The following is a 13,811-nucleotide window of genomic DNA, read 5'->3' on the forward strand; positions in this document are numbered from 1 at the left end:
TAAGAGGACCTCATCAAGGAAAGTTGACATTTAAGACAATTAGAAAACACTAAATATGGCCAGGCGCGGTGGCTCACGCCTGTAATCTCAGCACTTTGGGAGGCCAAGGCAGGTGGATCGCCTGAAGTCAGGAGTTCGAGACCAGGCTGGCCAACACAGTGAAACCCCGTCTCTACTAAAAGTACAAAAAATTAGCCAGGCATGGTGGCAGATGCCTGTAATCCCAGCTACTCAGGAGGCTGAGGCAGGAGAATCCCTTGAACCAGGGAGGCAGACGTTGCAGTGAGCCAAGGTCGTGCCATTGCACTCCAGCCTGGGCAACCATGAGCGAAACTCCGTCGTAAAAAAACAAACAAAAAAACACTTAAGTATTTGATTTGGAGTTTATTTTAAAAGTGTGCTAATGATAACGTAGTTATAGTACTTTAAAAACAGACATCTTTTAGAGATACATATTCAGATACATGTTGAGTATTCTATCTCTTCTCTGAAATGCTTTGAACCATGTGTTTCCGATTTCAGGGTGAACATCTGAAATCCGAAAATCTGAAATCTGAAATGCTCCAAAGAGAATTTTCTTTGAACATTATGTCAGTGCTCAAAAAGTATGGATTTTGAAGCATTTCAGATTTGGGATGTTCACTCTGTATTAACAGATGAAAAGATATCTGGCATTTGCTTCAAAATAATGGGGAGGAGAAGACACAATGAATGAAGTATAGATGAAATGAGACTGGCTATAAGTTGTTAACCATACTGGGTGACAGTAACGTGGGAATTCATTATATTCCCCACATCCACTTTTCTATAGGTTTGAAAATTTTCCACTTAAAAGAAGGTAACTTGAGGGGACTAGAAATTAATTACTGATTTAGGAAAGACCCAAACCAAGAATGCTGCTACCATGATGCCAGGATATAAAGTAGTATTTCCATGAGCTGGCTATTCCAGCAACTGCTTCCCCTCCCCTTTCGGAATAGTAAGAAAAATGCAACTAGTCCTGGAGATGGATTAGTACCTTCTGCTGCTAAGCTGAATTTAAGGTGGTCTAACATTACCAGAAAGTGAGTAACAGAATTAAAAAGGCAACTCTCGTCTAGAAGGGGTAACAGATATTAATCAAATAACAGCAGAGAACTGAGTACAGGTTAACATAAGTGCTATAAAGGGACACACAGAGTTTAAAGCACAGAGTTTTGACCTAGTTTCTGGGCTCTGGGCAAAGTCCTTGAGGAGAAGAGACAGCTATGAGGTGCATGCGAGATGGAGGTGGGAAGGTTTCCGAGCAGAAAAAACAGCACGTGCAAGAGCCTGGTGTAGGAAAGAGCATCTCTCATTCATTCAAAAAGAGTTTCGTATGTACTAGACACTGTGTTAAACTACACAAATAACCGGACACAACTAGTATGACCTTTGTTCTCATGGAGCTTATAGGCTAGCATGAGAATCACATGATCGAAAAACTCCATGGCTAAATATATAATCACAAGTTTAAATAAGTACTATGAAGGAAGGAAAAATAGTGCCATGAGGAACTCAAAGAGAAAGTTGACAGGAAGTACACTTGCTAGGAACCAAAAAGAGGAAAGCACAGTTTGAGAACAAGAAGCAAGGAGGAAAAAGATACAAGATGTGGCTACAGGGGTAGGCAGGGGCCAAATAATCCACTAGGAGCTTACTGACTATATTAAGGATTTTGATCTTTTACTCTAAAGGTAGTTAAGCAGCCTAGGAATTTTAGGACGAGTGTTTTTGTATGTGTAGTGGGGGGGGGGGGGCGGAGAGAAACTAATCAAACTTGGATTTTGAAAAGATTATTTCAGAAAAACAGATTGTAAGGGGAAGAGGGGGGTATGATGCTACTTAGGAGGCTATTACAGGAATCCAGAGGGAGGATTACTTGGTGGGGGTGGGGGGGGGGGCGGTGGGAGGGAGAATGTAAATGGTAGAAAGTACAGATAAAACACATAGAAAGACCTGAGGTGCTCAGCAGATCAAAGCTGAATGGAACTTGCTAATCAACCATTCACCATACTAGGTAGACATCCAAATTGAGCCAGGTACCCTGGATTTGGAATAGTCTTTCAACTCTATTGCCTAATCCATCAGACTAAAGACTGTATCTCTTATCTAGTGCCATTGTAATAATTTTTTCAAAAGTATCTCAGGAACCTAAGGAACCTTCCTCTGAAACCATAAAACATCTTGCTGGGCTGAAACTACTAACCTACAGGCTGATTGATCTTTGTCCAGAAATAAATAAATGAATCCTCCTTCTGAAACCACAAAACATCTTGCTGGGCTGAAAACTACTAACCTACAGGCTGATCTCTGTCCAAAATGAATGAATGAATGAATGAATGAATGAATCAATGTCCTAAATAATCTACAGGCCAACCTTTGTCGATAAACAAACAAGTAAATAAATAAAATTCCTATATGCCTCCTCTCTGATATTCAAATGGGCTTCACTTAAAATGTTTTTAGAAGACACAGCTAACATAATAGCTCAGTATGTGCTGAGTCCACAATCACCCTGAGATGGGTCCTGTTTGCATTTTTACATTTACATTTTGTGTACAGATGAGAAAACAGCCATTTAGTGGCAGACTCAGGATTCAGATTCCAGAGGCTAAACTCACATACAAGTAAAACTTAAGAGTTCCTCAATGATAATCTTTTCAGTCCTTATTTTACTTGACCTCTCTGTGCAGGATCTGGCCTGCTGACGGGTGAATGGTGTTTACACGGGTGTTCACTTTATAATAATCCATTAACAAACATTTGTTTTATGTACTTTTGTACACATGGCAATATATTTCACAATAAAAATATATAAAAAACTAAGTCAACTAGCAAGACTTAAGTCAGGGTAACTGACATGAAAATCTGGATTTACAACCTCTTTTGAAAAACTGGGAGATCTGGCCTGTCTTCTTCCAAGACAACAATCAGCTGGGGCTGAGCAAGAGCTGCTTCCTTTAGACGAACTGGCTTGTGCTCTGATGGACCAGTGCCCTCTCTTCTGGCTTTCATGATTCATGCTGCTTGTCTGGTCTAAGAATTACCTAACAACATTCCATACTCTTCTCCCTGGTGCTCTCTTACAACACACGAACACATAAGGATGTGAATAGTATGACTTACAGAACATGTAAGTAGATGTATGATTATCTATGGCAAGTAAATTTAACCTCAGATCCCTCACCTGTAAAAACAGAGATAATCATAGTATCTAACAGAATTGTGAAGATTAAACAGGATAATGCACATGAAACACTTAGCTCAGTATCTGTCACAGAGTCAGCATGCAATATAAGGGGCTACTGTTTGTTTTGACACATATTTCTCACACTTATAACTAAAATGTAAACCTACTTGCCATGGCTACTGACTTGATTTTTATAGGTGATATAGCATCAAAATAGTGTACTTCTGTATTAATGCTCCAGTAAGTATTAATACTCCAATAATTGCCACTGTTAGAAAAAAAAAAATCAGTAAATAAATCTTCCTTAGTACCTTTATATGACATTACCAGGAAAAATTTCCTACAATTATATTTTGAAAGGCAGACTCATTTTTGCCAAATTCATGTATTTCCCCGATTGTGGCTTTTGGTGGTCTGATTAGTCAGGTAAGTGGATATCTTACTACTAAAACATACTTCAATACTTACTACTAAAGCATACTTTAGTATGACAAAGATCTTAGTCATAAAATATCCTCCAAACTAAGATCAACTTGATTTTTCAAGATAATCATAGGAACGCCAAAAGAAGCTTACTACCTTTCACTCAGCTGTTAGTACTCCAATGACTGCCTAATAATGCATATCTAATTCTTGCCCCTCAGACAGACATATACAATATTTTTCTCCAAAAAGCCACGAAAGTCTAACTGAAACTATTTTCTCCCGAAACCAATAAAGTCCTCATACAATGGAATACCATGAAGTACAAGAACAGAATGAAAACTAACAAGCTACAGTTATCTACAACATAATCTTACAAATATAATGCTGAGCAAAAGAAGCCATACATAACAGAATTCACACTAGAAGATTCTGTATGTGCAAAGTTCAGAGAGTCAAAACTAGTGCTTTCAGAAAGCATAATTAGGTGGTAACTATAAAGAAAAACTAGAAAATGAGAACCCTAGAAGACAAGATACATGTAATCTTGGAGGGAGGGAGGATATGACCCAGAGAAGGCATGTTAGGGATTCTAGCACTTATCATTATGGACAGAATTTTATTTGCTGCTCTCTACCCGCACCATTAAAATGCCCTATCAGTACAGAAATGTGTTCACTGCTGCATCTCCAGCACATACAACAGTGATTGGTACACATGAGGTAACCAACAAATATCTGTTGAATGTAAAATTCTGCTTTAGGAATCCAAATTGTTACATATTTCACAGCTTCTTGAACCCTAAATGTAACAGTAACAGCTAGTATAGTGTCCATTTGCCTTGTCAGTATATTCAAGGAGCTGTTAAGCATATAAGCCCAATTACTTAATAATTCTTAATGTCTCCCTCCTATTGAGATACTGATACCAAACATATGCAGAAAACACTTACATGAATGTATCCAGATTCAATTCAAACATTTAAAAATATTAACAAGGAAAAATACAGAAACTCTGCTGAACCCAGGCTTTAGATAATGACTTTGTCACCTCCTCCAACGAAGAAAGCACACAAGAATGCTCTGTTATTACAGGATGACCATAAGTTTGCTCATATTTTAAAGAGTAAACAACGCAAATCCTTTGTTTCTTCAACAATGAGTTACACAATTCACAAGGTGATCATTACAGCGTACAGCAGTTGAAAACTGTAAATTTCTAGATCGGGATCCCAAACAAAATGTACTCATTTAATATTTGTTAAGCTAACAAAAAGAACTAGTCATTACTGGTATCCTCTTGAATTTTAAAGTTACATACTGAATTAAGTAAGCTAATCTTATATTAAGTTTAACTTATGATATTCAGTTACCAGAAACTGTTGTACAATCTCCAAGATAGTGACTTGTCCAAAAGAGTGAAAATTCCTAAGATAACCAAGAAGAAAAATGAACTTTTCAATCTTTGGGAATTTACATTTTTTAAAAAAGGAAAAAAAATTTCAGTAAATAAAAAAAAATTAATTAAACTAGGTATACGCTAATCTTATGTTCCTAATTAGAATCCACAGAAAGTAGTATCAGCTTCTGTTTCACCTCCTTTCTGGACATGATAAGCTAGAATTGAGATCATTCATCAGTTAACTCACTTCCCAGTATTTCCAGTATATCAACTGAACTATATCCACAACACAAACTAATAAAACCTTATCTCTTGATCTATCCCAAAGTGAGGGCCACCTGAGATTCAGTATTGAGCACTACATATATGACAGGGTTTTGTTATCACATTTCAAATGGTGTTTTACAGTACAAAGTTTGGTAACATTGGTGTTCTCATGATCTAAAGCTGTGTTCTCCTGGTAAAGGCAATCACTCAGAGTCCATTTATTTTCATCCATGCTTAGGATATAAGATAAAACTCCCTACCCACATATTCCCCACATACTTCTCATTATTAAGAATTTATCTGTTTAAGAGGAATGGAAATAAAGCACCTGGCTAGCCCATAAAGGAGCAACCTGAAGCCACTCTTCTCTGCAATAAATAAATAAAGATACACTCTAGGTCAGAGACAGCAAAAGTCTTATTTTTATTGCTGGCTTATGCAAGAAATACTGCAACACACCAATTCTATAGGATTAACTTTAAAATCTAAACTATCCTAATGTCTATTTCTTTCTACAAGACTAAAAGTTGTTAAAGTAAAAAGGTTTTTCAAGATTTGCTTTCAAAATTCAGAGGTGCAAAGCAAGTTCCAGTCAAACATTCCAGGAGGATCATTCTAGACGTAAACTATCTTTTTATTTAACATATCAAAACTTTGCTAATTAGAAATGACTGGCTCATTCCACTAGCTTGTCTTCAGCTACTATAATGCTCAATCATACACAATGCTGAGCACGTGAATGCTTTCAGGCAGGCCTGAAATGAGAAATGACTGAGCAGTCAGAGATGGGTGGCACTACACATGAATTTACAGCTGGACTCATGGTCTTTCAGTAAAGTGAATTTTTATCATATCAGGGGTATGTCAAGAAACAGGATTACATCTCCAAATTTTCCACCAAAACTATTATTTTTAAAGACATTTTCCTTAGCAGCATGGTGATTTTCCTTACAGCATATTCATACACAGTTTTATTCTTAGAACTGTACAGAGTTTACATTTGGTCTCTAAACAGAAAAGAGATTAAAGAGCAAGTAAAAGTCAGAGCCAGACCTTGTTTCCAGGATTGGAGGAGAAAAAGGGAGTGGAACTACTGTACTTTTTTTCCTTCAAATCAAACGGGAAGCAGTACTACATATACAGATTGGTTTCCACCTCATTATTTATTGGTGTCTTTCCTTTTTTTTTTTTTGAGACACAGTCTTACTCTGTCGCCCAAGCTAGAGTGCAGTGGTGCGATCTCGACTTACTGCAACCTCGGCTCACTGCAAACTCTGCTTCCTGGGTTCAAATGATTCTCCTGCCTCAGCCTCCCAAATAGCTGGGATTCTAGGCATGTGCTACCACACCCAGCTAATTTTTATATTTTTAGTAGAGACAGGGTTTCGGCCGTGTTGGTTGTGCTGGTCTTGGAACTCCCACCCTCAGGTGATACGCCCGCCTCAGCCTCCCAAAGTGCAGGGATTATATGCTTGAGCCTGGCAAATTGGTGTCTTTCCTAATAATATAATGTAATTTGTGCCAATATATAACCTGGGGGAAAAAAACACTATAATTTGAAACACAACTGTCTTATGAAGCTGTCCTGAAACAAATTTAAGAGTTGTAAAATGTAGTTAGGATTATCAGCCAACTATATAAAGCTTTAACCATGACGGTCTAAAACGCCAAACACACACAAAATTATTGCAACAGTGAGGACCATTAAAAGTTGGCAGCCAAACTTCAGTAACTTCTCACAAACTACAGTGAGTTTTTTACTTTTAAAACAGTATGAAGCAAGTATGCAGTGATCAGTAACTATCATAATTAAAACTACATTGCATCACTCAAGAAACAATCCCTATATGTAATGACTAATTTTTGTCATTAATTTTTTTTCATTAGCTTGGCCATTTTCTGCAGTTCTTAAGGTTTCAAAAATGTTAAGATATCAAGAAAAGCCCACTGTATACACAAATTAACTCAAGATGGATTAAAGACTTCAATGTAAAACCCAAAACCATAAAAACCCTAAAAGAAAACCTAGGCAATACCATTCAGGACATAGGCATGGACAAAGACTTCATGATCAAAACACCAAAAGCAATTGCAACAAAAGCTAAAATTGGCAAAAGGGATCTAATTGAACTAAAGAGCTTCTGCACAGCGAAAGAAACTATCAGAGTGAACAGGCAACCTACAGAATGGGAGAAAAACTTTTGCCATCTACTGATCTGACAAAGGTCTAATATCCAGAATCCACATGGAACCGAAACAAATTTACAAAAAAACAAACACCCCTATCAAAAACTGGGCAAAGAATATGAACAGACACTTCTCAAAAGAAGACATTTATGCTGCCAAAAAAAGGTATTTATGCGGCCAAAAAACATGAAAAAGTGCTCATCATCACTGATCATTGGAGAAATGCAAATCAAAACCACAATGAGATACCATCTTACACCCGTCAGAATGGTGATTATTAGAAAGTAAGGAAACAACAGATGCTGCCAAGGCTGTGGAGAAATAGGAACGCTTTTACGCTGTTGGTGGGAATGTAAATTAGTTCAACCATTGTGGAAGATAGTATGGCAATTCCTCAAGGATCTAGAACCAGAAATACCATTTGACCCAGCAATTCCATTACTGGGTATATATCCAAAGGAATATAAATCATTCTCCTATAAAGACACATGCACACATATGTTTACTGCAGCACTATTTACAATAGCAAAAACATGGAACCAACCCAAATGCCCATCAATGATAGACTGGATAAAGAAAATGTGGTACATATATACACCATGGAATACTATGCAGCCATAAAAAAAGAATGAGTTCATGTCCTTTGCAGGGACATGGACAAAGCTGGAAGCTACCATCCTCAGCAAACAAACACCAGAACAGAAAACCAAACACCACATGTTCTCACTCATAAGTAGGAGTTGAACAATGAGAACACATGGACATAGGGAGGGGAACATCACACACCAGGGCCTGGGGCCTGTTACCCGGGTTGGGCGGCGGGGGGCAAGGGGAGGGAGAGCATTTAGGACAAATACCTAATGCATGTGGGGCTTAAAACTTAGATGATGGGTTGATAGGTGCAGCAAACCACCATGGCACACGTATATCTATGTAACAAACCTGCACATTCTGCACATGGATCCCAGAACTTAAGATAAAATTAAAAAAAAAAAAAAAAAAAAAGCCCACTGTGCTCCACTTGATACAATAAATCAATTCCTGGGTATCATGTAAATCAGTGTAACAGTAAAAAATGACATAAATCATTTTCATACTAACTTACATTGTAATTTCAGATAGCCACAGCGGGGAATACTACTATTCCCGAGACTTAACAAAAACATTTAAGTATTCAGCAAAATCTAATAAGCACATACAATAGAACAATCTTAAATTAAATTTTATTGCTTCCTCCAAAGGGAAACAGCTTGGAAACACAGAAGCCACTGAAACTTCCTTCAGCCACTTTTCTGTGATTCAACCAATGAAATCCTTTCTTACAATGATTCATACCACTTTCTTACACATTTAAACAATTCTTTGGTGATGCAGAGAACCACCCTAATTCTTGTTTTTCAACTTTCTAATAATCTTAAATCAAGTACACCAGTAAACAAAATTCTGATTGCGAATGCAGACGTGTATCACACATATAAAAAACGTTTTTTTCCTTTATTTATTTGAGACAGAGTCTCGCTCTGTTGCCCAGGCTGGAGTGCAGTGGTGCGATCTTGGCTCAATGCAACCTCTGCTTCCCAGGTTCAAGCGTTCCTGCCTCAGCCTTCCCATTAGCTGAGATTACAGTCTCCCGCCACCACGCCCGGCTATTTTTTTTTTTTTTTTGTATTTTTAGTAGAGACAGGGTTTCACCATGTTATTCAGGCTGGTCTTGAACTCCTGACCTCGTGATCCGCCCCCGCCCCCCCCACCCCCACCGGCCTCACAAAGTGCTGGGATTACAGGCGTGAGCCACCGCGCCCGGCCACGTTTTTCCCTTCATTATTTTTTGTTTGTTTTTGAGACCGAGTCTCACTTTGTCGCCCAGGATGTAGTGCAGTGGCCCCAATCTCAGCTCACTGCAACCTCTGCCTCCCAGGTTCAAGCAATTCTCCTGCCTTAGCTTCCCAAGTAGCTCAGATTATAGGCACGCGCCACCATGCCCAGCTAATTTTTTGTATTTTTAGTAGAGACGGGGTTTCACCATGTTGGCCAGGCTGGCCTCGAACTCCTGACCTCAAGTGATCCACCCACCTTTATTACTTCTTTAGTATCATGCACGGAGAATTCTTTTCAATGTAGGTACATACATATTTTTCAGTAGTATTCTACATTTTCTTCTACTATTTTAGAATTTTTATTGCTCTTTGTCATTTAGATTTCCTTGATTTTAGCCTATGAGGCAGAAAACATTTTTAAAAATGGATAACCAATAGTCCTAGCACCATGTATTGAACAAGCCACTTTCTCCAATAGTCTACAATATTTTTTTTTTTACCACATATTCGTAGTTTTCCACCTTGCTGGCTAAATGAACTTAAAAGTTATCATATCTCTGTGTTTCAATTTCTTCACCAAAAAAAGTAGAGATAATAGTTCGCTTCATAGGGTTACTGTCAGAATTAAATAAATTGAGCACTTGGAACAATACCTGACATGCAATAATATCGATGATCATAATTACTAAAAGCCCATAAATGCACAGATGTTTCTAGACCTCCTTGGTTCCTGAACTGACAGGCTGCTTTAAATGACTGTGAATTTCTAACAAGTTTCCTGATAGGGCCTTCTTTTTCCAAAATTTTGTGGCTATCATTTTATCAGGTAGGTTTTCTTATCAATATGTCAAGTTTTCTACAATATGACACTACAAGACACTGACTTGGGGAAAATTAGTAAATTCTACAATAGTGACTGTCTCCATCCAGAAAATATATTGTTTCATCTCGTTTATTTAGATCTCACTTAATGTCCTTCATTAAGATTCCAGTAGCTCACCAATGTTGTATTTATTTCTAGGTAGTCTTTTTGGCGAAACATTTAGTAGTATATATCAGAATTTAAACTGCACATAGCCTTTGCCTCGGTAATTCCATTTTTAATAATCTGATATGCAGTAATATATGTGTACAGATATAAAAAGGCTACTATTCCAAGAGTAAAATCCTGGAAACAAATGTCTATCAATAAAGCAAAGATAATCTAAACAGCAGCATATTCATAGGATGACAAACTATTCAACCATTACAAAGAAAATCAAATCAAAAGCACTGGCTTATTAGACAGGAGCTTCCCAAACTATCATGTTAAAACAAAAACAGCGAGCTTCCAAATTAATGTTGCTTTTTTTTTTTTTTTTTAAACTGAAGGGAGGGTGGGGAAAACAAAAGCATCATACGTAAAGCACTGAGTCCAGCCTGGCTCTTAGTAAGCATTTTAATCACCTTCAAAAATTAAATGTGACTTACGGAAACAGGTCACTGAATATTATTTCATTTCACCTATTCATTTATGGCCTGTTTTGCTCTATATAAAATTCTGAGGTGGCTCCATAATACAGCATCTTAAAAAAAAAAAAGCTTTCAATTTGCCTTTCACTCGTAAATATTTAGAATGCAAAAAAAGTCCCTATAATGTAATATTTAACGAGTGATGCTTTTCAATATGCCATACAAATCTCAATACTATAATTCAGGAAAAGTACTCCTCCTCCTTCTAAATCACCTTACTGTGGCAATCCATTGAAAACGTTGTTTCTCTCCATACTTGAAATAACCTCTTAAAAGTGTGTTGTCTTGCATATTAAGTACCAGAGATCACACTTCAGGAACAAAGTGACATTCTGTGTAATACGGAAACAAAGCCTTTCCTCCTAGGAAAGGAAGCCCCAGAAAAGACAAATAATGGGAGCTTATTTTAAAACCAAAGCAAAATGTTGCCTTTTATCCTAAATCTCTGGATCAAGTTTTACCTTTAGATTGTTCTTCCTCAATGTAAGGTCAAAAGGTACAAGTTAAATTTTTCTTAAACGAAGAATACTATATCCCTTAAAACAATCTATTCATTAATAAGTGTAACCGCTAGCTTCTCCCAGCCAGCAAACAAGCTTCTGTGAGAGTTCAAAAGTTTCAGAGGCATGGTATTCCTGCTCCCAGATGTTACGAGTAAGCATTTCAAACAAAAATACACACATAAAACCGCTACCTGATACAAAAAGTATGTCGATACTACTTAAAGTAATGAATTCATATTCTTTAAAGGGGAGATTTTTACTCCTCACATTTCTGTATTCCTTTGTTTGAAATAACAAGTACTACTTTATGATGAAAAAATTAATACACAAAATGGGAGGATTCTAGCTGTTTTTCAGGAACTTCGGCTTTTTAATGTAATACACAAATTAGTTTCAAAGCAATGGGAAAACTGAATAATATTTCAGAGCACACGCGAAAAGTAACAGGAAAAATGTTTTTTGGCTGAACTCACCGGTCTTTACTAATTTTTAAGAGCTCATCTTATTGTCCACTCGTAGGAATACTTTGCATTACTTCTGAAAGTTTATTCAAGTTAAATTACTAAATGTTAAAGAGGTTATTTTCAAAGTTACCTTAAGTAATACAGCATGAAACAAAACCCGACCTACTACGCCTCACAGGCTAAGAGGAGTGTTTTGCAGTCTCAAAGCCTTATCGCTGGCGTGCGCATACCGCAGGGAGTGACATCAGATCGAAACTACAGGGTTTCGCCGGGGACCAACCACTCCTCCAAAGACAGCAGCTCCTGGCCAGCTGGAAGTGGCACCCCAAGCCCCGACTCGCCGAGGGCCGGCTGGCGGCCGCCGAACCCTCACTGGAGCCGAGTTTCTCCGCGAAGGACCTGTTGCGCGTCCCCGCCCTCGGCGAGCCGCAGCCAGGAACAGGCGCCGGCAGCTATGCACCTGCCCTGGACGACTGTCGGGCGCCCGCAGCCCCCTCCCCGGCCGCCCCCTGCGTGGCCCGCGCCGCCCCCGCCCGAGGGGCTCCCCGCGGCCCCGCGCCAGCCCTACCCACCCCGCCGCCCAGAGGCCCAGGTAGCCGCCGGCGAGGGAGGGCGGGACGCGGGCCAGATGCCGGTGGGCGGGCGGCAGCGCTCGGCCCAGTCGGGCCCTGGCGACCGCGGAGGCGCTCACCTTGGCGGCCGCAGCTCTGGCGGACATCTTGTCTCTCTCCAGCGCCGCGCGAGGCTCCTCGGACCCGAAACTCCGCGGCGCCTGCCCGCCCGCTCCTCACGCCACAGCCCAAATAAACATCTCCCGAGAGCGAGCGGGGCAGGGGCGGGGGCGGCCGCAAAGGCCCGGCCCAAGGGGAGGGAATTCAACTCGGACAAAAGTCCGGGAAGCGCCCGCCCCGCCCGGGTCTTCTCCACGGGGCGCGCCCGACCGGCACCTCCCTCCGAGCACGGCCACCCGCTCGGCCTCCCGCAGCTTTCGCAGCCCGGCCACGTCGGCCTCGCCCGGTCGCCCGCCCGTCAGCAGCACCCGTGGCCTCCCGGCGTCTCCTCGGAAGCCGGCTTCCGCACGTAACTTCCCGGGAACCGGCGGCCGCCAAGGAACGCTGCGTCCGCTGGCTCAGCCGGCGCCGGCAACTCAGCGGCCACGCAAACCTGCCGGCCCGGCCCACTGAGCATGCCCGGCCCGGCGGGGGCGGGGCTGGACGAGGCGAGGCGAGGCGAGGCGGGGAGGAGGGGAGGGGCGGGGCCGCGGCGGGGGAGGGGGCGGGGCGAGCGGCCGGGGTCCGACCCCAAGCGCGGAAGGAAAAGCCGGGTAACCCAAGTAACTTGGAAGACAGTTTCCGCTGCCGTGCGAGTCTTCCTGTTTGTTTTTATCCAAGGTCCGCCAGAATTCGCCCCCAAGGAGAAAGCGCCTGTGCACCAAAGCTTTCCTTAAGAGACTTGTCCACTTGCTCCTCGACAAGCCACGCCGGATGAGCCCCATGCATGAGTGCGGCTGGAAAGGCCGGCAGAGCCGATAGCCGACAGTTGTTTCCTTCTCTGGGCAAACGGCGTGGTCACCGCTGTCACCGCGTGCCTGGGCGTTGTTCCCACGGAAGGCGGAATGCATTTTCTGCAAGGCGCGTCATGGCTTTCATCTCCGAGGAGCTCCGGCAGGGTCAGAAGCATTGCTCTCGTTCACCAGCGCCGACTGCCAAGGCTGAAACTGGTGATGAGGTCATGGGCATCCGGACGCAGCAGCCTGAGAAACACCCTAGAGACCTGTGACATCTCGGCCCACACCCCACATTAGACTTCAAGATATATCCAAAGTCTCTTTCCCGCCCATCTAGACAGGAATCTCAAAAGTTTATTTTTGGCCATCAAGATTGCTGAAATTCTTGTTGACTGAACGGGTCAAGCTGCCCTGCATTCCAAACGCTGTCCCTCCAACTCAAAGTTGGGCAGAAAAGGGTGTAAACACGTGCAGCCCATGGTCCAGTTTAATCAGCCACTACACAAACTTCCCACAATG

The 13,811-nt window shown here is 41.1% G+C and overlaps 1 protein-coding gene across 10 annotated transcripts in view; it reads right to left on the reverse strand.

Moving 5' to 3' along the window:
- Window positions 1–13,811, reverse strand: part of TJP1 (tight junction protein 1) — a 273,793-nt gene that overhangs the window by 109,974 nt on the left and 150,008 nt on the right. For 5 of the 10 annotated variants that reach the window (XM_032175890.2, XM_032175889.2, XM_032175888.2 and 2 more), the window contains exon 1: window positions 12,477–12,944. The exons of the other annotated variants lie outside the window; for them this stretch is intronic. In XM_032175890.2, coding sequence (XP_032031781.1) covers window positions 12,477–12,503 — 27 coding nt within the window. In that variant the 5' untranslated portion in view covers window positions 12,504–12,944. Of the gene's footprint in view, window positions 1–12,476; window positions 12,945–13,811 lie in introns of those variants that run through there. 10 annotated transcript variants of the gene reach the window in all.

This window comes from Hylobates moloch, unplaced genomic scaffold (assembly GCF_009828535.3).
Source record: "Hylobates moloch isolate HMO894 unplaced genomic scaffold, HMol_V3 SCAFFOLD_14, whole genome shotgun sequence".
NCBI lineage: Eukaryota > Metazoa > Chordata > Mammalia > Primates > Hylobatidae > Hylobates > Hylobates moloch.